General features: G+C 44.7%; 1 protein-coding gene across 5 annotated transcripts in view; it reads right to left on the reverse strand.

Annotated features, from left to right (window-relative positions):
• MEGF11 (multiple EGF like domains 11) overlaps window positions 1-21,209 on the reverse strand; it is a 489,358-nt gene that overhangs the window by 16,755 nt on the left and 451,394 nt on the right. For 3 of the 5 annotated variants that reach the window (XM_056808678.1, XM_056808684.1, XM_056808687.1), the window contains 8 exons: window positions 20,660-20,762; window positions 14,359-14,505; window positions 12,654-12,788; window positions 8,854-8,982; window positions 7,456-7,584; window positions 5,954-6,082; window positions 4,378-4,506; window positions 3,108-3,341 (listed from right to left, as the gene is read on the reverse strand). In XM_056808678.1, coding sequence (XP_056664656.1) covers window positions 3,108-3,341; window positions 4,378-4,506; window positions 5,954-6,082; window positions 7,456-7,584; window positions 8,854-8,982; window positions 12,654-12,788; window positions 14,359-14,505; window positions 20,660-20,762 — 1,135 coding nt within the window. Of the gene's footprint in view, window positions 1-241; window positions 358-3,107; window positions 3,342-4,377; window positions 4,507-5,953; window positions 6,083-7,455; window positions 7,585-8,853; window positions 8,983-12,653; window positions 12,789-14,358; window positions 14,506-20,659; window positions 20,763-21,209 lie in introns of all 5 variants that reach the window. The other 2 variants (XM_007479599.3, XM_001375932.5) reach the window with 1 other exon arrangement.

The raw sequence follows: 21,209 nt of genomic DNA on the forward strand, positions 1-21,209 counted from the left end.
TGAGCCCAGCTATTTGGAATTTTATCATGGTACTCCAATCAATGGAGCTAACCAGCTAATAGTTACACATCAGATTCCTGTAGATGTTTACATGTTGCCTATACTTTTTGCTACATGTAGCCTAAAAGAGAAGAGGAGCTCTGGGGTATATCTCCTTAAGCCAAAGAGAAATTTTCTAAAAGAAGAAAGAAAAACTAGACTGGGGAAGTTGCAGGGTGAGTGGAAATCTGATGACAGGTACCTTAGTGGAGCTGTTCCTGTCCAAATTACTGACTGTTTCAGGAGGCACCCCACATGCCAGAGCGTGGTAGCTGGGGTTGGAAAAGCACTGACCATGGCTGCTACTTTGAGACACATCTGGGAAGAGAACAAGGTGTCATACAAACACCCCCATCCCCATGGCCCTGGGACACCCCACAGCACCAAAGCATGGCTTGGGAAGGACCCGAGAGTGCCAGGTAAAGTTTTCCAGCCCCCTCTGACATTTCTCCAAACTCCTAGATGTCCCAGAGACACATTTATAGAGACCCCTCCCTCCCTAGAATGCCTCCTTTGAAAACATGACTGGGCTATCCAGAGTGGAAGAAGACATCAGGATGCCCTTGGAGCCTGGAGCCCTGAAGGAATAACTAATTAGCCTGCATGCTCTAATTTCAACTTAACTCAGAAGGCTGCTTCAGACCCAGACCCTTCAAAACAGAAGAGAATATATCTGAATTATCCATCACTGTATGGGGTGGGGAGGAGCAGTTATCCCCAGGAGGATGAGGGGACATAGATGGGCACCAACCCTCTCTTCCCATTCTTGTGACTTCTCCCCTCCCTCCCCTGTCCATCACAAATGTTCCCATGCTCTGAGAATTCCTCATCCCCTCCTAGTGGAATGTGGGAGAACTGTTCACTCCTCCAGAAAGCAGACAGGAACAGCAGCCATAGCAGCAGCATGAAAAAGTTACAACTTGGTTTTTTTCTAGACTTGGAATTTCAACATCTGGAGGAACTCCCTTTAAAAACACTGATATGGATCAGCAACTTATCTTTATATTTCCCAGAGTTATTTGGTGGCCCCAAGCCCTTAAGGTGACTTGCCTATGGTCATACTGCTAATAGTTCAGAGGCAGGACTCAATGCAGGTGTGCCTGAGTGCAAAGTCAGCCCTCAACCCACCATGCCAATCTGCCTCTCATTGTACAATGTCAGACCTTTCTTCCTACTTCTGCCCTCCACCCTCAACCCACGTGCCTTTATGTCCTGCTCTGAAGAGATACAGAGGCAGATCAAGAATGTTCTGGGGGATTCTCGTGGAAGACGAACTCTGACTAAAATGGAGAAGTCTAGGAAGTCACCAGACATTTGGGGGGAACAAGCCCTGATTTATAGAACCCAAGCATGGAGTTGTGGTGTCCCAGAGTAAAGAATACTGAAGCGTGTTCTTGACTCTGCTGACACCTTGTGGAGGTTTGCATTTCAGTGAATTCAGAATTAAAATGCAGGGCTTTGTATATACAAACACACTGGTGTGTCGTAGCTGGCCACCACACTAACGGGAATGTGGGGTGCAGAAGACCCCTGGAAAAGGGGACAGGGGCTGAGGACTGGAACAACAAAAGAAGCTGGGGTTGGGGAGACAGTAGATGTGGAGGGATAGAAGAAACACTTGGGATAACAACAGGGTCTGGAGTAATGCTGGGGGCAGTGATACTAGTTTAGATACCAAGGGAAGAAGGTAAAGATAGGATTTGTGGAGAAATTTGAGGAAGAATGACAGATAGGACCTGGGGCAACACAAGCAGCAAAGACAGGGGAAATGTTGGGGCAAAGGGGAAAGGTGAGTTAGCAATTGCCTCAAGAATATTCAACAGAAAACAGGAATAGAATCTCAGTGACTACTGTTTCTAGTTCTCATCTCACTATGCTTCATTCATTTTAAATAAACTTCTGCAGAGGACAAAACTTGCAGAAAGTTGAATACTTCATAGTGAATCTTACAGAAGTAGCATATTTCTGTGTGTTTCTGTACTGAATCAAAGGAAAAGATTAAATCGGCCAGCTTTTGTCCCCCTTCAGCTTTGGTGATCTTTGAGGGAGATCAAGGCCAATGATCCATCTCTCTCCTGTCTTAGTCACTTTTTCTAGTCTCCCAAATGCACTTGATATGATTCTATACTTTCTGGCCAGATATACCCTAGTCTTTCCATTCCCCATTCTCTCTTCCTTCCATCTCTGCCCACCACCAAAAAAAGGGCATGGGTAATTGGGAAAATTCAGGAATGAAAAGTAGCTGGTTCCATGGGAGATGGTGACCCAGACTGATATCATCACTCCCCGTACTCTGTCTCCTCTCAAGTGAGCTTCCCCCACTTTGAATAGAATGTGCACCATTCAGAGGAACATTTATTCTGGGCGCTCCAAATATCTTTCAGACAGTGCTAAGACCCACCAAAGAGAGGGGTATGCCAGGGAAGTGACCTATGTGACTGCCTTGTTTACTCTTTCCCAGTATGAGAACAGCTGGGATGTATGGCTACCTTGCTCCATGATCTAGCCCCTGGGGATTTGGCTAGAAGACCTTCCCCTGGAGACAAGAGAACTAGAATTTCCATAGTAATGAGGCCTAGGATTGGGTCTCTGGGAAAAGTGTTATGGGAAGTGGGCCACTGGGAATAGTTTTGGAGCAAGAGATGGGGGGAGAAGATAATTTAAAACTGCCTTTGCCTGACTTTCAAGGTTCCAGGTTCTAGTATTCCTCTCCTCCACTTCTCCCCACTCTCCTGGAATATGTCTCAATTCCTCCTCCTTTGGGAGCATCTTAGGATGAAATAGATAACAATTGAAACAGCCTGGGTCACCCCCAGGTACTAGAACCAGTATCTTTGGAGAGACAAGGTATCCCTTTAAGACAACTCCCTCCTTACTCTGAAACCTAAGTCACACTTGAAAAACATACCCTCTTGGGAGTACTTTGTTAAGGGAAGTTTCACAACTGTGAACCCATTTAGCTTTTCCTCCCTGATGGATTTTGTGGAGTGTGGAGAATCTTGGGAAGGTCCTGTCTATCTGGTAGAAGGTCCACTGCCAACAGGGCACCAATCCTATGTACTCCTTACCTGACAGAGAGTAGTCAGTGCTGGTCATTCTCATGGCTGGTGTGTAGGAGACTCGGGGCATGTCATTGCCTTTCTCTTTCTGTCTCCGACGATGCCAAGCAAACAGGCTCAAGAGGGCCACGATGACCAGGAGTAAGAGAACAATGCCGATGACAGCACCCACTGAGTGCCTCTCTGAGCCCAGTGCTGGGCTGATCTTGGTGTAGGGATTCAGCTCTTCCATCATGAGGGCAGCTGGGAACAAGATGTATAGAAATGAAGCAGAAGTCCTTAGAGGATAATTCCTGCCCTGTTTCTCTCCTTAACTTCCTCAACTTGCTCTTATTTTTCTGAGTTTTAAATACTAATCATCTTTTCCCTATTAACATTTTTAGCCAAACTACTTGGAGGCAAGAGACAAAGAATGCTATCTTGCTATCTTGGCTCTGTCACAAAGGGGCTATGTGACCCTGGATGAGTTGTTTTGAGTTCTCTAGACCTCAGTTTCCTCATCTGTAAAAAAGGGCTTAATACCATTTATTCTTCCTACAACTCTGGTGCATTCTGACAGGCAGCTTTCCTTTATTCTAAATTTGGGTAATATTCACTTTGGCTCTTCCATGGCAAATATTTCATCCCAGACTGGCTTCCTTATTATCCCTGACAACTTCTGAGACTCCTCATGGAATACAGAAATTGTGAGCCAAATGTGATGAGGAAAGTCTCTGCTGATTAAAAAAATCCTAATATTCCCCAACCCCAAACTGAAATGTCCTTTAACTCCCTTTTGTTAGCATGGAGAATGAAGAATGGATTATAAATAGAATTTAGTAGATAACCCTTCAATCCCCAAAGCATGACTGATGTACAATTTACCCTTTAAGGCTAAGGGAGAAGGTCATCTGTGATGCAGATTTCTCTGTCTCCTCATGTATTTGCTGGCTATTTGCCACATGGGGTACTCAGTGTGACTGCCTTTTGTCATCTAAATAACTACTAATAAAGTCTCGTAAAAGAATGGGGGGTTATGGATTCTTGGTCATTTCAAATTAGAAGCTTCTGATACTCCTCGACCCACTTTTCAGTCTTGAACCTTCTTTTCTCTTTGTCCATCCACCCCAAACTAGGCTAACTCTTTTGACTGTCTTCAAACTCACCTCTCCAGGCACTGTCTTGTGCTTCCCCGGTTTCCTCCATCCCATCCCTTCAGTACCACAAGAATGCAATCTAGAACCTTCTCCCTGCCCTCCCTCTCCATGCCTTGTGTTGTTGGGACCATGCAGTGTCTCACCTTGGTCACACCTGATGCCTTTGAAACCCTGGCTGCAGTAGCAGGTGCCAGTGACATGGTCGCAGGTGGCATTGTTCATACACTCACACAGCTGCTGACAGCCATAGCCAAAGGTTCCTGGGGAACACTCTGCAGCACAGACAGAACTGATAAGACAGATACACCTCTACTTCCCCCTCCTCCACCCAAGCGCATTCAAAGGAGCAGATGCTTGCTGGGACACAAGTCAGGGGCTGGGGTTGGGAAGTCGGTACAGTGTGGCACAATGGGCGGAGTGCTACATACATAGGGGGTCAGAGGACATAGCTTCAAATCTCTTATTACCCCTGTGATGTGGGATAAGTCACTTAGCCTCTGGGCCTCAGTTTCCTTTTTGGTAAAATGTTAAGGGAATTGGACCAAATTACCTTTGAGGTCTCTTTTAGCCCTGGACCTCTGATTTTCTGATCGCAGAGGTGACAACCACAAATTCTTCATGAAACTTTTTACTGTCCTCTGAACTGGACTATAACTTATGATCTCCAGGGAAGGAGGCTTAACATGCCACTAGGGCTTATAAACTGGATTATTTTGGGGGGAGTGGGAGAGAGACAGAGGAGAGGCAGGCTCGGACAAAGACAAACTGTCCTAGGAGTGCACTTATTCTGCCTTTGTGATGTAATGCCCCTCTACTTTGGGAAACACTTCTTAATTCTCACAAAATTAGGGTTCTCAGTGACAAAGATACTTATCTTTCGGTTCAGGCTCTTTATAACTCTTTTGGCTGTCAATCCTAAATGGAGAGAACTGGCCTAGGAAGGGCCGCCCTTGAACTCTGTCAAGCTCACCTCTCTGGGCACTGTCTTGTATTTCTCAATGAACCTCCCCCACCATCCCTGAGATACCACCTGAATGCCAGCCAGCCTCTGCCTCATCTCGATCCCAGCCAAGGGCATCGTGACATTGTGTCCAGAAAGCACACAACTTTCTGGTCCCACATAGGGGCACTTTCAGCAGCCGACCCTCCTCCACCTCTTGGTGGGGGTGGACACATACTCCTCCCCCTTCTCACAAAGCAGGAGATTATTCTGTTGAGAGTTGGAATGCTCTGAAGAACAAGAAGGCTGAAAGGAATTTTCCAAGAGCCTCCAACTATTGACCTCTACCAGAATGATAAGAACATCTATGGAGGCAGGGCTGTATCTCCTCCACCCTGCAGTGATGGGCCCTGAAATAAGCCCCAATTCTGAGGGAGGGCAGCATGGCTAGCTCCAGAGGAACTTGAGGTCAGGGTGCAGCTTAGCATCTTCTCTTAGTTTTAGCCTTGCTCTGAGGGCCTGATTGAAACCTGGATATTTAGATCTTAGGGTTAAGACACCTGAGATCATCAAGCATGGTAAGGGGTGACTTTGGTACCCAGGCCCCTTAGCTGAAGAAGGTCAGTCTTCCACCCCCTCCCCCAAGGTGGTGATGGGTGGGGAGGGCTTCAGAAATGAGCAGAGCTCAGATGAAGTGGGGACATGGTGAGGTATAAGGACCTCCCTCCAAGGGCAGCTCCCGAGGGCTTGGTAATGGGCCAGGGGCTGGGGCAGCTTACTCTGTTCACAGTGCCGCCCGGTAAAGCCAGTCCGACAGGAGCACTTGCCAGTGATGTGGTCGCAGTCGGCGCCATTCTGGCACTGGCATACACGCCCACAGTCCTTCCCATAAAATGCCGTGGGGCAGCCTAGGAAAACATCGACAGCCCCAGCAGTTCCCTCTAGCCTTGGGACTCCCTCTCCCAGGAGTCAGATTATAGGGGAACCTTTTGGATCTCATACTGAATCCGTGAATATGAATAATACTGACTTCCATCATTCTAGCACCACACAGATTACAAAGCTCTTCTATCTCTACTGGTCATCAACAATTATGTGAAGGAGGGCAGAAAACTACTATTCTGATTTTAGGAATGGGGGGACAAGGGAAGCGAAGAGGAATTTGTAGGGAAAAAACACCTGATTTTTAGTCTTCGGACTTCACTTTAAATTGCTTTCAAACTACCCATGTACCCTTAGCAAGAGACTTACTCTAGGCCCCCAGTGAAATTGGGCCATCTGCGAAATGAAAGGGTAGAACTAGATGAGAGTCCCTAGAGATCGAAATCTTTGATCTTATCTATAATTTGCCCCACAGTCATATGACTAGTAATCAAAGGCTTTCCTAATAGGGACCTGGGAGGGGGGTTGAAGAGGAAAGGGTTGACTTTGCTGAGTCTTGTCTAGACTCTGGGCCTTGGTTTCCTTGGTGTAAAATACAGGGGCTGGACCAGATAATTCCTAAGCTGTGGCATTTTATGACTGTCTGAGCTTCGCTCGTCTCCATCTATACCCAGTCATATGGTTTTGAGCCAAGAACCCTAACCAGGAACCCATCCTGCAATAACTAGGATCAAGTTGAGCTCCAGTTTCTATCTTCCTCCCTTGGGAGGCCAGGCTGGGTTTTTGTTTCTTTCCATCAGCACCCAATGTCAAAGGAATCCCTTCTGCCCTCCTGCTGGAGACAGATTTTCTGAACTATTGGTGGAAAAGGCAGAGCAGATCAGGGAATCCCCAGAGGCACAGAGGGCTCTGAGAGGTGGGGGAGAAAGGGATGTCACTGGCCTGAGAGTAGGAATGGAGAGATTGCCAATAACTTTATAAAGAATGGAGGAATAGATGCAAGAATTTGAATTTAGAATAGCTCCAGGAAGTCTAGTCTAGGTATGTCATACGTTGTCCTATATTTGGGTCTGTTCCAGGGTCTATTTTAGTATAAGAGCCATGATTCTATCCAGGCAGGGCCCAGTTTATGGGAGTTAGGGAAGAAAATCCAAATTTCTCTAGCTTTTTGGGTTCACAGCCTGAGTAAATGACTAAGAAGCTCCCTAGATGTCAAGGGTTAACCCTGCTTCCTGAAGTTGCCTCTCATAATTGGGGTCCCCCAAACCCAGCTGAATTCTCTTCCCTGCCCCATCTCTCTCCATTCTCCTCTGCTTCCTATTCTCTCCACCCTCCTCCATAGTGCAGGGAGACCCCTTGCTCTGTCCAGCATGTAATTCCAAGAGATAAGTGAACTCACGCTGGGTGCAGAAGAGCCCTGTCCAGCCTGGGGCGCATCGACAGGCCCCATCATCTGCACTGCACCCAGCCCCATTGTGACAGTTGCAGGTATGGAAGCAAGCAGGACCCCAGAACCCTGCTGGGCAGGCTGTAGAAAAGACAGGAGGAAGAGGCAAAAATGTAAGAGTGTGAGGCTGAGGGAGGTAGGGAGAGGGGAAGGAAAGTGGGGAGTACCTTATCAGACACAAGGATATAATGGGTCAGACTAGTCTTCCATCTTCCTTTTTTCCATAGCATGGTTCTCCCCACCTCCAACCTAGGGAAGCTAATTTGTACCCAGAATACCCCTCACCTCCTTTCTTTCTACCAAGCCATACATCATCTCCTTTAAATCCTGCCTCCGAAGCCTTTCCTCTCCAAAACCCCCTTCTGAGATGAATGCCATCCCATTCTGCATGTACTCTAATCCTTATTCCTGGATTGGTTAGGAAGTCATTAAGTTCTCTGTCAGGGCACATGTGTGCTCTTGCTAGATGTTCTATAAACTGTACATTCTCTTTTCTGGCTTCTGTGTATCTGACCACTGACTTCCACCTCACTTCTGCCCCATTAGGGATCTTATTCCAGGCAAAGACTTTGTTTCTCCATCCAAGTAGGTCTCCTTGAGGATGGAGCCTAGCACTTTTAACAATGGCCTGCGATGGGGACAAGGGAAGAAGACTTTTCATAGAGGGGACCTAGGTTCAAGTCCTGTCTCACCTATCCCTGTGACCTTGTACAAATCATTTGGCCTTATTTTCCTCATTTGTAAAATGAGGTGTGGTCTAGATGATATTAGTTCCCTTCCAACTCCTGAGTTATATAAGGAAATATTTACTTTTTATTCATTTATTACAAAAACAACAACCCTTATCTTCCCTCTTGGAGTTGATATATCAATTCCTAAGCAGAAGAGTAGTCAGGGATAGGCAACTGGAGTCAAGTGGCTTGCCATAGCTAGGATGTGTCTCAGGCCAGGTTTGAACCCAAGATCTCCCTCCTTGAGGCCTGATTTTCTCTATCCACAGAGCCACTTAGCTGATGGAGACAATCCTCCCCTCCCCTCTTTGGGGAAGTATGTCAGGGTTCTCCACAGCTACCGTGAAATGTGCCCATCCCCTTAGATCAGGGCCCTGTTCCCAGTTCAGGGGATACTGGATACATCAGGTGGTGCTGGGATTGTATTCATCAGATAAAACTAAGTAAGAGGATACTTCAGCTCTGGCAAAATGTAAGGCAATTTCAGGCTATTTCAGGAAGGTAGTCCTCTAGGGATTGGGGAGGGGCCAGGGGTGTCGACTGAGGTTTACAGGATGGGCCTCAATATCCCACTGCCAAATGGGGAAGAAGAGGGGGCCCCAAACACAGCCCTGCTTACCTTGAGTGCAGTCCTTGCCAATCCAGCCGGGGAAGCACTGGCAAGAGCCATCGATAGGACTGCAGGTTCCATTGTTGGAGCATGAACAGTGCTGAGCACAATCCTTCCCAAACCTTCCTCCAGCACATACTGCAGAGGCAACACAGACGTTGTGACTGATCTCACCCCATCCTACTCCCAGCCCAGAGCCTCATAAAATTCAGCCTCCCATGATGACCAAACCATAAACATGGCCATCCCTCCCTCCCTGATCTCCCTCTCCTTCCCTTTCCCAAGGACCTTGTTGGAAACCAAAGAAACATTTTTCCTCATCACCATCATCATCGTCATCATCACCACAATACTCATCAGTGCCACTATTACTGTCCCCACCCTGCCATCACAGTTCTTCACATCCTTCAAAATCATCATTGGTAAATTCATTGTAGCCATCCATCAATCAACAAACCAGCATTTATAAAGTACCTACTACACATCAGGGACTGTGCTGGTGCTGGAGATACAAAGACAAAAATGAAACAATCTTTGCCCTCAAGCAGCTTACATTCTATCAAGGAAGTAACTATCAAAATAAATATATGGAAAATAAAAACAGGGTAAATCTTATGACACAATCAAGAAATTTAGGAGAGCAAGAGTAAGAAAGCTGTGTATTCTTAGCCCAGAATAAATCAATATGGAAGGCTCAGGGTTAGACTAATGGATGCCCCTTGAATTTCTGTCTACTTTTGTCTCTGCCTACCCAAAGAAGAGAGGAAAGGACATGGTATAACAGAAAGAATATTGTGACCTAGAATCAGAAGACCTGGGTCAAGTCCTAATCCTGCCATTTAATTCCTATATCACCTCAGGCAAGTTACTTTCACCTTAGTTTCTTCATGCCTAAAGTGAGAAAATTGGACTAGATAATCTCAAAGAACCCTCCAGTTCTAAATCCAATGAATATCTGTCTTGGGCTGGCACAGGATTGGGGCAGCAGGGATTTGGCAGAGTACAAGGTAACAGCTAGAGAAAGGCAGACAAATATATAGTGGGAATGATTTCCGGTTTCCAGCTTCCTCTCTATCGGGTCTCCTACCCTTGCTGGATTAGACTGTAAGGTCCTTGAAGGCAAGAGTGGTTTTTGCCTCTTTTTGAATCCTCTGGATTTAGCACAATGCCAAGGTACTTAGCATATTTATTGAATGGTTGATTGAATTCCCAGTGCCTTGTGAGGAAGGATGAACTCAGTTTTAAAACACACAGGGCATTTTTCAGCTTCAGATTAGGGATGCCATTTTCCTACCATTTCAGCTGAGTCTAATAATTTCCCATTCCCTCTTCCTATATCAATGACTTCTCCTCCACTCCCCCAACCCCCCTTTTCCTTCCTCTACCCCTTGGAGCTGTCTATCACATCCCTGGTGAATCATTGATCTGCTCTGGCTTTTCTATACATAGTTCAGAAAACCTGGCTTCCAGCCTTAAAGCAGAGGGACTCCTTCTGACTCTGGGTACTATTGAAGAGAAACAAAAACCTAGCCTGACCTTCCATGGGAGGGCAAAAGAAGTTTGACATCAACATGGTCCGATCTGTTTTCCAGGCCCACCAATATTTTTCCTTCAGAAAATTTTTAGCTGGAAGGATCTAGCTTCATAGGTGAAGCCCAGATAGGTCAAATAGTTTGCTCAAGGACATACAGTTGGCTAACAGAGAGCTGAGTGAAGAACGTAGGTCTCTTGCCCCAAGAGTCCATTCCACTTACGCCATGCTTCCTCCTCTAAGCAGAACTAAACCCTGAAGCCCAGACTGAAGCAAATTGCAGTGATCTGCCAAGTATCAGGCCTAGCCATACTTCTTTCTTTTAAAACTGAACCATATAGTTGGTTTGGGAAATGCTTGTTCAATGACTGATTAGAGGCAGGAATCAGGGATGCAGGAGAGATTTCTGCAGTGTTCCCAGGATCCTATGCGCCTTAGCTCCCACCCTGGGGCCTGACAGTGGTCAAGAGCTTGGGTATGGCCCATGTTCATTACTAGGACTCTTCATTTCCTACAAAACTAGGTCATGACTACATGTCTTGGCCCAATATTCTTTTTCTTTTGCTTCTTCTACTGTATTTTCCAGATGGATTTCAGAAACCCATCTTGACTTCTACTCTAAGGAATACCAAGATTAGAAGGATCCTGTTCCCTAATTCAACATTACACTTTCTTAATAAAACAATTAGTTCTGCTCCATGCTTTGAAATCTTCCTAGCAGGAGAGACATGTTCAAAGGCTGTCTGTATTATAATCAGTCCAATACATTAATTGGTAGACTGCCTGAGTCAAGAGAAAGTTCGGGGGTGGGAGGTGCTTTGGAGGAAGAAGAAAATATCTAGTTATCTTTAATCTATGTTGAATGACTTTGCCTAAGCACTGTCAGTAATTTGTAACCCCCTGGAAAGCGGGTCATTAAAAAGTGTCAGTTCAATTTTTTACAAGGTTTGAGACTTAACCAGGGCAGTTGCCATTAATAGTAAACTCTATTAAATCTATATGTAGAAAATACTCATTAGAGCGAGGGGCAATAAATCAGACAGTGCATGATCCAAGAGACATTCCTCGGGCTGTTTAGGACCTAATTTAGACCCAGCCTATCTGTATTGACTGCCAAGTCTCTGATGTTTAATAGCTAAGCCTCTGAATGTCAGCTTATGATTAAGTCATCCTAGAAGGGGGAGGGGGTGCGCTGTGAAATTGTGACATGGCGGCTCCCCAGGGGACTCATACTTCACATGCCCCCTGAAGCATGGAGAGATGAACTTTTCACTCATGCGTGGTAAGAGACCACATACTCTGAATTAATGAATCAGCTCGTGGTTCTCTATTCATGAATAGAGCAGGCTGACCCAGGAGGTAGCGAGCTTCCTGTCCCTGAGAGTATCAACTTGAAATATGGTGGAAGAGGTTTCTCAATGGGTGGGAAATTGGCTTAGATGACCCATAACAGGATTTCAGGCTGGAAAGAACCTTAGAGATAACCTAGTTCATCCTTAACCTCCATTTTATAGAGAAGGAAGGAAGTGACTTGCCCAGAGTCATTTGTTCTGGCTTGCTATTTAGCTTTTCAAGGGTTTGTGTGTAGTCTCCCCAGTTTAAGGGTAACTTTCTGGAGGTCAGTAACTGTATTTCCCACCTCCTTCACATAGAAGGCGCTTAATAAATATTAGCTGATGATAGATATATTCATTTAATGCTCAGTTGTTACAGATGGCTTGGCTGCATTTTACTCTTTCTCATTATTCTTTGTGTCAATAAAAGTGTCCCAATTTTGCCTGAACAGAAAGGGCTCCTTGCACTGGAAAAACTGAAGTCTCAAACCTCTTCCTTAGATCATGTGCCCTTTTGAGGAAAGGGTAGCCTGAGCTTCTGAGAGATGTATAAGGATCTTGGGAATCAGAGCTGGAAGGGGCCTTAATGATCATCTAGTAAAGTCCAGTCCCTTATTTGTAGTGTAGCCAGGTGGGGATTGGGTGGGTTCTGTGTACAGAATGTGAATTTTCAAGGGGCAAAAAACAGTAAAAAACTGGGGCCTGAGAGCTATTTACACCTGTAAAATATGGGGAGTAGAGTAAGGGGCCTCTAAGGTCCCAGGGCCCCAAATCCTCTTTCTATTGATGTCTCCAAAGTGCTCCTTGGGGTCATGTACAAAATGGAGATCTGGATCCAGGGTTCCAAAGTCCTAGCCATACCTCAGACCCTTCCCATTTCTTCCCAGGCCTCTACTTCACCAACCCCCTCCACCAGCGGCCTTTCCTCCCCACGCACTTGGTACCTTGGTTGCAGAGGGAACCAGAGAACCCAGGGAGACAGTCACAGTGACCAGTGACGTGGTGGCAGGGTCCATTGCTGTGCACACAGAGTGGGCAGGGCTGGTTGCAGCTGTGACCATAGAATCCTGGGGGGCAGACTAGTTAGGGATGGAGAGATGGCAGGTTAGTGGAGATGGAGGTCAAAGATTCACCTGACACTTCAAATGACTGCATTCAGTCATGTCATGTCAACAAGCATTTCTTAAACACCTTTGATGTTCCAGGAGCTGTGCTAAGCCTCTTTTTTTCCTCTTCTTCCCAACCTTCACATACCCACCGTCATAGCAAGGGTGATAAGAGAAAAAAACTCAAGAGAGTTCAGGTGCAAAGATGTTGGTTCAGAGGAGACCCTGATCTCCCATCTCCAATCTGTTTAGAAGCTTAGTTAAATAGGGTCCCTTTCTCTAGAGGTCAGACTATTTCGTTCTCTTTCATTAATGCCTTTAGAAGGGCCATTTCTGAAATTCCTAGAGAAGCAGGAAAGGAGAATGCAATGAAACTTCTAGGAAAGCTCTACAAATGAAACTCAACTGAGGGCTGAAATGATTCAGAATGACCCTCTTGGGGGTTGGGGGGGGGGTAATTAGGTGGCTCAGTGGATAGAGAGCCAGGCCTGGAGACCAAAGGCCCAGGGTTTAAATCTGGCCTCAGCCACTTCCTAACTATTTGACCATGAACAAGTTACTTAACTCCACTGCCTAGCCCTTACTACTCTTCTGCCTTGGAAACAACACACAGTATGGATTATAAAATAGAAGGGGAGGGATTAAAAAAAAAAAAGAGGGGCTGCTTCCTGGACACCAGTTTAAGGACTCGATGGAAAAGTAAGAGTTTATGTATAAACTTATTTTATCATATATAGTGGCAAAGAACTGGAAACTATAAGGAGGACTGTCAATTAGGGAAAGGCCAAACATGCTATGATATATAATTGTAATGGAATGCTATTGTGTCTTAGGAAATTTAGAAATCTGGGAAGACTTATATGAACTGATTCAGAATAAAGTGAGTAGAACAGAAGAGTTTCTTAATAATAATGCTGTACAAATACCTTTGAAAGACTTAAGAACCTTTATAAATTCCATGACCAGCTGTTAGTAAGAGAAGATTAACAATGAAACAATCATTCACATCCAGAGAGGGGAGGGATCCAAGATGCAGAATGAGCTATACATTTTAGAACACTGGCCAAAATATGTGCATTTGTTTTGTTTGACTGAAAATTTATAATGAAGTTTTTTCTTTTCCCCAGTGGGGGTTGGGAGGGAGCTAAAATAGATGCTTGTTAATTAAATAAAAAGAAATGAAATGAAAAAATAATTTGAGTCTAAAGGGCAGAGAGATTCTCTGAATAGATAAGTTGATTTAGGTAGGATTGTCATTTTTATTATATTGGCTCTGTCTATCCATGAGCAATTAACATTTTTTTTTCAATTGTTTAGGTCTCACTTTATTTGTGTGAAAAGTGTTTTGTAATTGAGCTCATATGGTATCTGGGTTTATTTTGGTAGGTAGACCCTCAGTATTTTACATTGTCTACTGTTATTCCGAATGGAATTTCCATTTTTATTTCTTGCTTTTGGGCTTTGTTAGTGATGGGCAGAGATTCTCAATAAGCAGAGAACCTGGGAAAGAGAGGATGAGCTGGAGGGCGGGGATCATCCTTACTTCTTTGGCATAGGGGCCCCCTGTAGCCTGGAGCACACTCGCAAGTCCCATCTTCTGGAGAACAGGAGCCACCATTCTCACAGCTGCAGGATATAGAACAGTTGGGGCCCCAGTGACCTGGAGGACACGTACTATCACAGCGGACACCTAGAGGATGAGGAAGAAATAGGTGATCTTGTCACAGTATGGGGAATGTAGTTGTTATCACAGGAAGATTTAGAAGGAGGTGAGAACAAGGGAGAACAAAAAAAAGACCCTAGAGCTAGAAGGGTGTCCATGTCCACCCTCCTCATTTTGTGGTTGAGGAGGCCGAGGCCAAGTGACTTGTCTGGGGATAGACAGAGAGTAAAAGGAACAGAGCCAAGACCTGAACAAGGCCTAGTACTCTGCATTATTCCATGGTCCTAGTTGGATTTCTGTGATCCAAAGAGAAACCAGAGTATCCTTGGTCATAATTGGAGTGAGGAAAGTCAGCGTGGGTCCAAGTTGGAAAGAACTGGGGTAAGTAGGAAGCTGGATTAGAAGACAAAGAAGAGGGGCTGACCAAAGCCATGAGTAAGTACTTGCTGAATAGATAAGTTGATTTAGGTAGGATTGTCATTTTTGCTATTTGCTATTCCTTTCCTGAGGGTCTACATATCTGAGGATTAAACAGGGCATTTTGTGGGTAGGTCTGCTGGGGCAGGATGTTGCCAGGCTATTTGGCTAACTCAGAAGTTCCTGAGCTTTCCCGCAAACATTCAGGGAGGACGGGAAACTTGAACGAGATAATGTTATATCATTCTGAAGAGGACAAATGAAGGCGATGCCTTGACTTGAGGGTGAGTTGAAGTTAAGGGAGGCAGAGTGGTCCAAAGTTGTCAGCCTTACTCTTTCTTCCAAAATCACTCAAATACGGTGGCAAGGCAGGAGTCAGGATGACTGGTGATGCCCTGGCATGCAGGGGATGACCTTGGCCTCTTTGCCTTCTAAGTGCTACATTGCTGCAGTTACCTTCATGGCCACTGGAACAAATTGTTCTCATCTACCCATTCCGCTGGGGGAAGTCTTCACATGCTTGGGATAGTCATCCCTACCAACTCACCAAGGACTTGAGGCCTGTCAGTTACTTTCAACCTAGTTTATCTGTCTGCTGAGATGGTTTTGCTGGGATGTGGCCGCTGCTCAAGCTACAGCTTCTTGGAGCTACAGGTGAGAGCTGGATGAAAGGTGGACAACAATGGAAAGAAGCCCTGAAAAGACTTGGTAAGCCCTCACAGCAGAGGTGCTAAACACAATACGTATAATTATATATTATATTTGTTTTTATTATTTTAATTATTATTAGCTGAAAGCCACCAGGCCCTCTAGTCTGGTGATGACTTCAAATCTTGAACTTTCTACTGCTTTCCTACTGAGCTCAAACAATATTTATGGAGCAGTGCAGGGGTATTCTGGGAAATGTTTAACAACCAGGTTCTGGGAGGGGGTGGGATAAAGGTATGCATACACATCCTTAAGTTTCATTTATTTAAACTCTTTATGTTTAGTCTACATCATTAATATTTTTAATAGTCTATGTAATCAATAAAACTATAAATTAAGCCCAGATTTAAAATGACTTCCAATTTCTGTGGCACAGATCTTTACACTACAAATTTAACAATTGGCTTGAATTAGAGTTGGCTCCAGCACCCCCATGCCCACATTACTTTCAGGACCCTGTTGTTTGGGGATGTGTCCTCTGCTCTGAAACCACTGAGAATTCAAGCATCAAGCCTAGAGACCATCCCAGCCAAGCTAGGACATGGAAAGCCAGTTTCATTGTCTAAAAATTTGTGAGGCAGGCTAGCTAACCTCATTCTGACCCTAGAAAAGTTCTCTTTTTTCCTTCAAAGCCCACAAACAGAAGCTCCTAAATTTATTTTTCAAGAAGGCACATGGATTAGAAAGCTAGCCTTAGAATCAGGAAGGCCTGACTTTAAATTCTGTGTCTAAAATTACTTGCTATGTGACTCTAGGAAAGTTACTTAATCTTTCAGTGTCCCGAGCAATTCTCTGAAGACTCAAAATTGCAAAGAAGTCTCCTATCTGCAGATCCTCATCAAAAGTTCCCTATACTAATGGAATCTCAATTCTGGTCAAAAAGGGGTGGAGGGCAGGGCAAAGGCCATCTTTCTGCGAAGTTTCCCCTGACTATTACAGATCTCATTCATTTCTCCCTTTTGGATTTACAGGCATACCTTGGATATACTGCAGGTTCAGTTCCACACCACCACAATAAAGCGAATATTGTAATGAATTGAGTGACACAATTTTTTGGGTTTCCCAGTGCATATAAAAGTTATCTGAACACTAAATCTATCAAGTGTGCATTATAGTATTATGTCTAGGAAAATATATATACCTTAATTAAAACTATTTTATTGCTATAAAATGCTGTTATCTGAACCGTCAACAAATTGTTGATGGCTGCTGATTGATTGATCAGGGTGGTGATTGCTGAAGGTTGGGGTGCTTACGGCAATTTCTTAAATTAGACAGCAATGAAATTTGCCATATTGATTGATTCATCCTTTCACTTGAATACTTAGAGGCCATTGTAGGGTTATTAATTGTTGTGTTTCCAAGAATAGGGAAGCCCAAAGACAGGGAGAGAGACTAAAACTGCCGCTTGCTGGAGCAGTCAGAGCACACACAACATTTACTGATTAAGTTTGCTGTCTTAGGAATTGTGGTGCCCCAGAACAATTATGATAGTGACATCAAAGATCGCTGGTCACAGATCACTATAACATATAATAATAATGAAAAAGCTTGAAATATTGGGAGAATTATCAATGACACGGTGACACAGAGTCACAGTGTGAACATGTGCTGTTGGGAAAATGGCACCAATAGCTTTGCTTGAGGCAGGGTTGCCACAAACCTTTAGTTTGTAAAAACCAGATACTTTAGTCCTTAGGGTTTGTTGGTGTTCACTTTCAAAGACAGTTAGACTGTAAGTTCCCCGAAGGCAGGCATTGCAGCAAGTTTTCTTTTTAAGCCCCCATTCTGTCATGGGCCAGGAGCTCAACAAGTACTTTTAAAAAGTGGCTGATTCATTATTCCTTGAGGATGCTCCCCTTCCCACGACAGCCTAGGTAAAACCGCCTGAGACTTTAGCTAGCTTCTCTCTCTGGGACTCAGCTTCTTGTAAAATGAACCTGGGGGCTGACTGGATGAATGCGGAGGCTCCTTCCAGTTTAGAAGTTCTAAATAAGTGTATTTAGAACACTTCCTTTGGTGGGGATTGGCAAGATTGACTTTTGAGGAAGACGAAGAAATGCCTAAAGTCAGGAGCTTGGTTACCCTTGGGACTTGGCCCCTTTTTCTGACCTCTGTCCCTCCCGGGATCCTCTGTGGCCTTGTACCCAGAACAATGGATTGCAAGATATCAATGGAGTCTTTGATATGACTTCATAATTCACATATGGGCAAATTAGCTTTGGAGCAGTGGGGGCCTTGCTGAAAGGTTGCCTGTCAAAGAAAGAATTTTCAAGCCAAGCATCATTAAAATCTTAACAGATTGCTTGAAATTAAGTCAGTGAAAAATTAAAGTTAATATCCAGTTGGCTCCTGGGGGGGAAGCCTACTGTTTGCAATGTCAAATTCTGTGGAAAAGGACTGAGTTGAGGGACAGAAGGCCAGGGCTGGAGCAGCTGTGGAGGTTCCCACCCCCAAGCTGCCCTGAAACCTCCAGTTGTAGCAAAAGGGAGACTTCTGAGGATGGTAGCCTTGAATTATTCATCCAAGAGCCAAGAGTCAGGGCTGTCAGATAAGATGACTCAAGGGTCACGGGGCAGATTGCGCCGGACACATGGGCTCCATGGGAATCCGGTACCATGCTTTGTCCTGGTCTCTTTGTGTCTGGCACTCCAGAGGAGAGCAGAGACCATATTTGTTCCACTACCCATGGAGGATGGGGAAGGGACCCAGATCTGGAATCATAAGACCTCAGTTTGAATTTCATTTCATCCGCTTACTACTAGAAAGACCTTGAATAAGGTCATTTCCCCTTTCTTCTCAATTCCTGACATTTAATAATAATAATAAACATTTACATAGTGTTTACTATGTGCTAGGCACGATGCTAATTGCCAGATGATTACTATCTTATATGATCCTCATATCAACCCTTTCGAATTAGGTGTATAATTATCCATATTTTATAGATGAGGAAACTGAGGCAAACAGGGTTTAAGTCACTTGCCCAGAGTCACCCAGCTGGTAAGTGTCTAGGTTCATATCTGAATTCAGTTCTTTCTTTCTTTCTTTCTTTTTTTTAACCCTCACCTCCCATCTTGGAGTCAATACTGTATATTGGTGCCAAGGCAGAAGAGTGGTAAGGGCTAGGCAATGGGGGTCAAGTGACTTGCCCAGGGTCACACAGCTGGGAAGTGTCTGAGGCCAGATTTGAACCTAGGACCTCCTGTCTCTAGGCCTGGCTCTCAATACACTGAGCTACCCAGCTGCCCCCAGAATTCAGGTCTTTCTGACTAGGCCCACCACTCTGTACACCATGGTGCCATTTAGTTTCCCATTTATATGAGACCCAATGTGGAAAGTTTAGGACTCAGTGTCTGGAAAACCTGGGTTCACATTCTGCCCTAGACAACTATTTGTTCTGTGACTTCGAGGCAAATCTCTGAACCTCTCTGAACCCCAGTTTTCGTCATCTGTAAAATAAAGATGGTCATACGGCAGTTACCAGGCTCAAATGAGTGGATGGAAGTAGAAGGCCTTGCAAACCATAAAGTGTTCTCTCTAAATATGAGCTAGTATTGTATGGCCTGCTAAGATTTAGAAAATACTCTGCAGACACACCATCTTGTGGGCAATAATGATATCACATTTAAAGTTTACAAAGCCCTTTATAGACCTTATTTGATCTCTTCAACCTCCCTGAGATGTTGGTATTATAGGTCTGATTATCTTGATTTTACAGCCCAGGATCTCACCAATAAGACATGTCAGCTGGAATTTGAACCAGTGTCATTTCTGATTTCCAGTCCCACTATTCCAGGGTCCTTTTGGGTACTGGCATTCTAGGATCCAAACAGGAATGGGGAGGAGGGGTCTGAGTAGTGGGTATTTTCTTAAAGGCAGTGGGGGCGGGGGGCACCCATTGCGGCTGATGAGTTGGAAATTAGATCTTCTTGGGAAATGGGTGACCTTCCCACTCGTCCCTTTCTCTCGCAAAGCAGAAACACGGAAGAATGAATAAAACCATCAGGAGGGGAGGGATCCGCACACATGTATAATCGGTACACAGCATTTCGAGGAGGGAGATGGAGTTATTGGGATGGAAAGTGACTGTAAACTTATAGGAATCTCTTATCCCCATTCCCTACAAGCCGAATGAATAGCTCTTGTCTCTTGAAAATTATAATAGGTTTGAGGAGTGGGAGAAACGGTGCACTGTTGGATTGGTTAGGAAACTAAGTGACAGGGCAGAGTGTCTGAAGTCATTTAGAATCCTAGAGAAGACGGGGACCTTGGAGAGCAGATGGAAAGAATAATAGATTTAGAGATAGTAGGGCTGGGTTCAAATTCTGCTTCCTATCATCGAGCCTCTGGCCAAGTTTGGAGATGGGGGTGGCTTCTCTGGGCCTCGGTTTTTTCATCCGTAAAATGAGGCAGTTAGACTAAATCACTGTTAAGGTTCTTCCCAGTTCTAAACCTATGCCACTATTTAATCCACAGGTGCCAGAATTATTATTCTCCTGTTTAATATTCTATTAATCAAGACTGTGTTCCTTCCTCCTCTTCCGATCCACTCTTTTCACCCAATAATCACAATGGCCAATGATGCCACTTACAAAGCACTTTCTTTACCTGGGAGGTAGATGCTACCAGTATCATTATTTATCCCGCTTTTGTGGATGGGGAAATCAAGCTTAGAAGGATGAAGACACGCGTGTATGGGGAAACAATGACTCCTTAAGGCATTGTCGTGGGCCTCCGTAGCCACCTGATCCAGTTGAGAGGCTTTTCCAAAACACACCCAGGACACCCAGAACCAAATTTCTAGACTCAGAAAAAAAGTTAAAAAGGCAAAGGGAAAGTCCTGCCTTTTTCACAGAAATGAGTGATTGGCTTTATCTCACACAGCCTGGGATTTGAACCCGGCAACGTGTCTCACCCTAGATACAAAGGGTCATAAGAATTCTGGGTATCTAGTGGGTATCCAGATCCTGGAAAGGTCGAGGTGATTATCAGAAGACAAATTAAGGGAGCCAGCCAGCTCTCATCCCCTGGTAGAGCGGGCAGAGGGATTTACCAGTCCAGCCTGCCAGGCAGCAGCAGTGGCCGGTGATGGGGTCACAGCCGTCCGCATGATTGCAGTCACAGTGCTCGCTACAGTTCAGCCCATATGTTCCATCCTGGGAGAGACCAGGGAAAACCAGGATCAAATGAACACCAACATTCATTCAACAAATATTTGCTACCCTACCGGCCTGACCCCTGAATGTGCCTCTGCAAAATCTGAATGCAGTCAGTTACTGGCGTGAGAATCCGTTCATAGCTCCTCCTACACCTTATTCCTTTTTTCTTTCAAAGAGGTCTCATTATAGGGGTGTTCCTTAGACTCAGGGGTGACCAATATGGCAAATATGCAAGGCACGGGGGAGAAACAAAGGGAAATAAGAATTCGAGTTTTTTCCACCAAAGGACGAATGTGGGGGAAAATGATTTACATAATTGTACATGTAAAATCCATATCATATTGTTTTCTGTCTCAGGGAGAAGAAGGAAGAAACGTTAGAAATAAAAACAATTATTTTTCTAAACCCTTACCTTCTGTCTTGGAATGGATACTATCAATTCTA

The sequence above is a fragment of the Monodelphis domestica genome, chromosome 1 (genome assembly GCF_027887165.1).
Source record: "Monodelphis domestica isolate mMonDom1 chromosome 1, mMonDom1.pri, whole genome shotgun sequence".
In the NCBI taxonomy this organism is placed as follows: Eukaryota; Metazoa; Chordata; class Mammalia; order Didelphimorphia; family Didelphidae; genus Monodelphis; species Monodelphis domestica.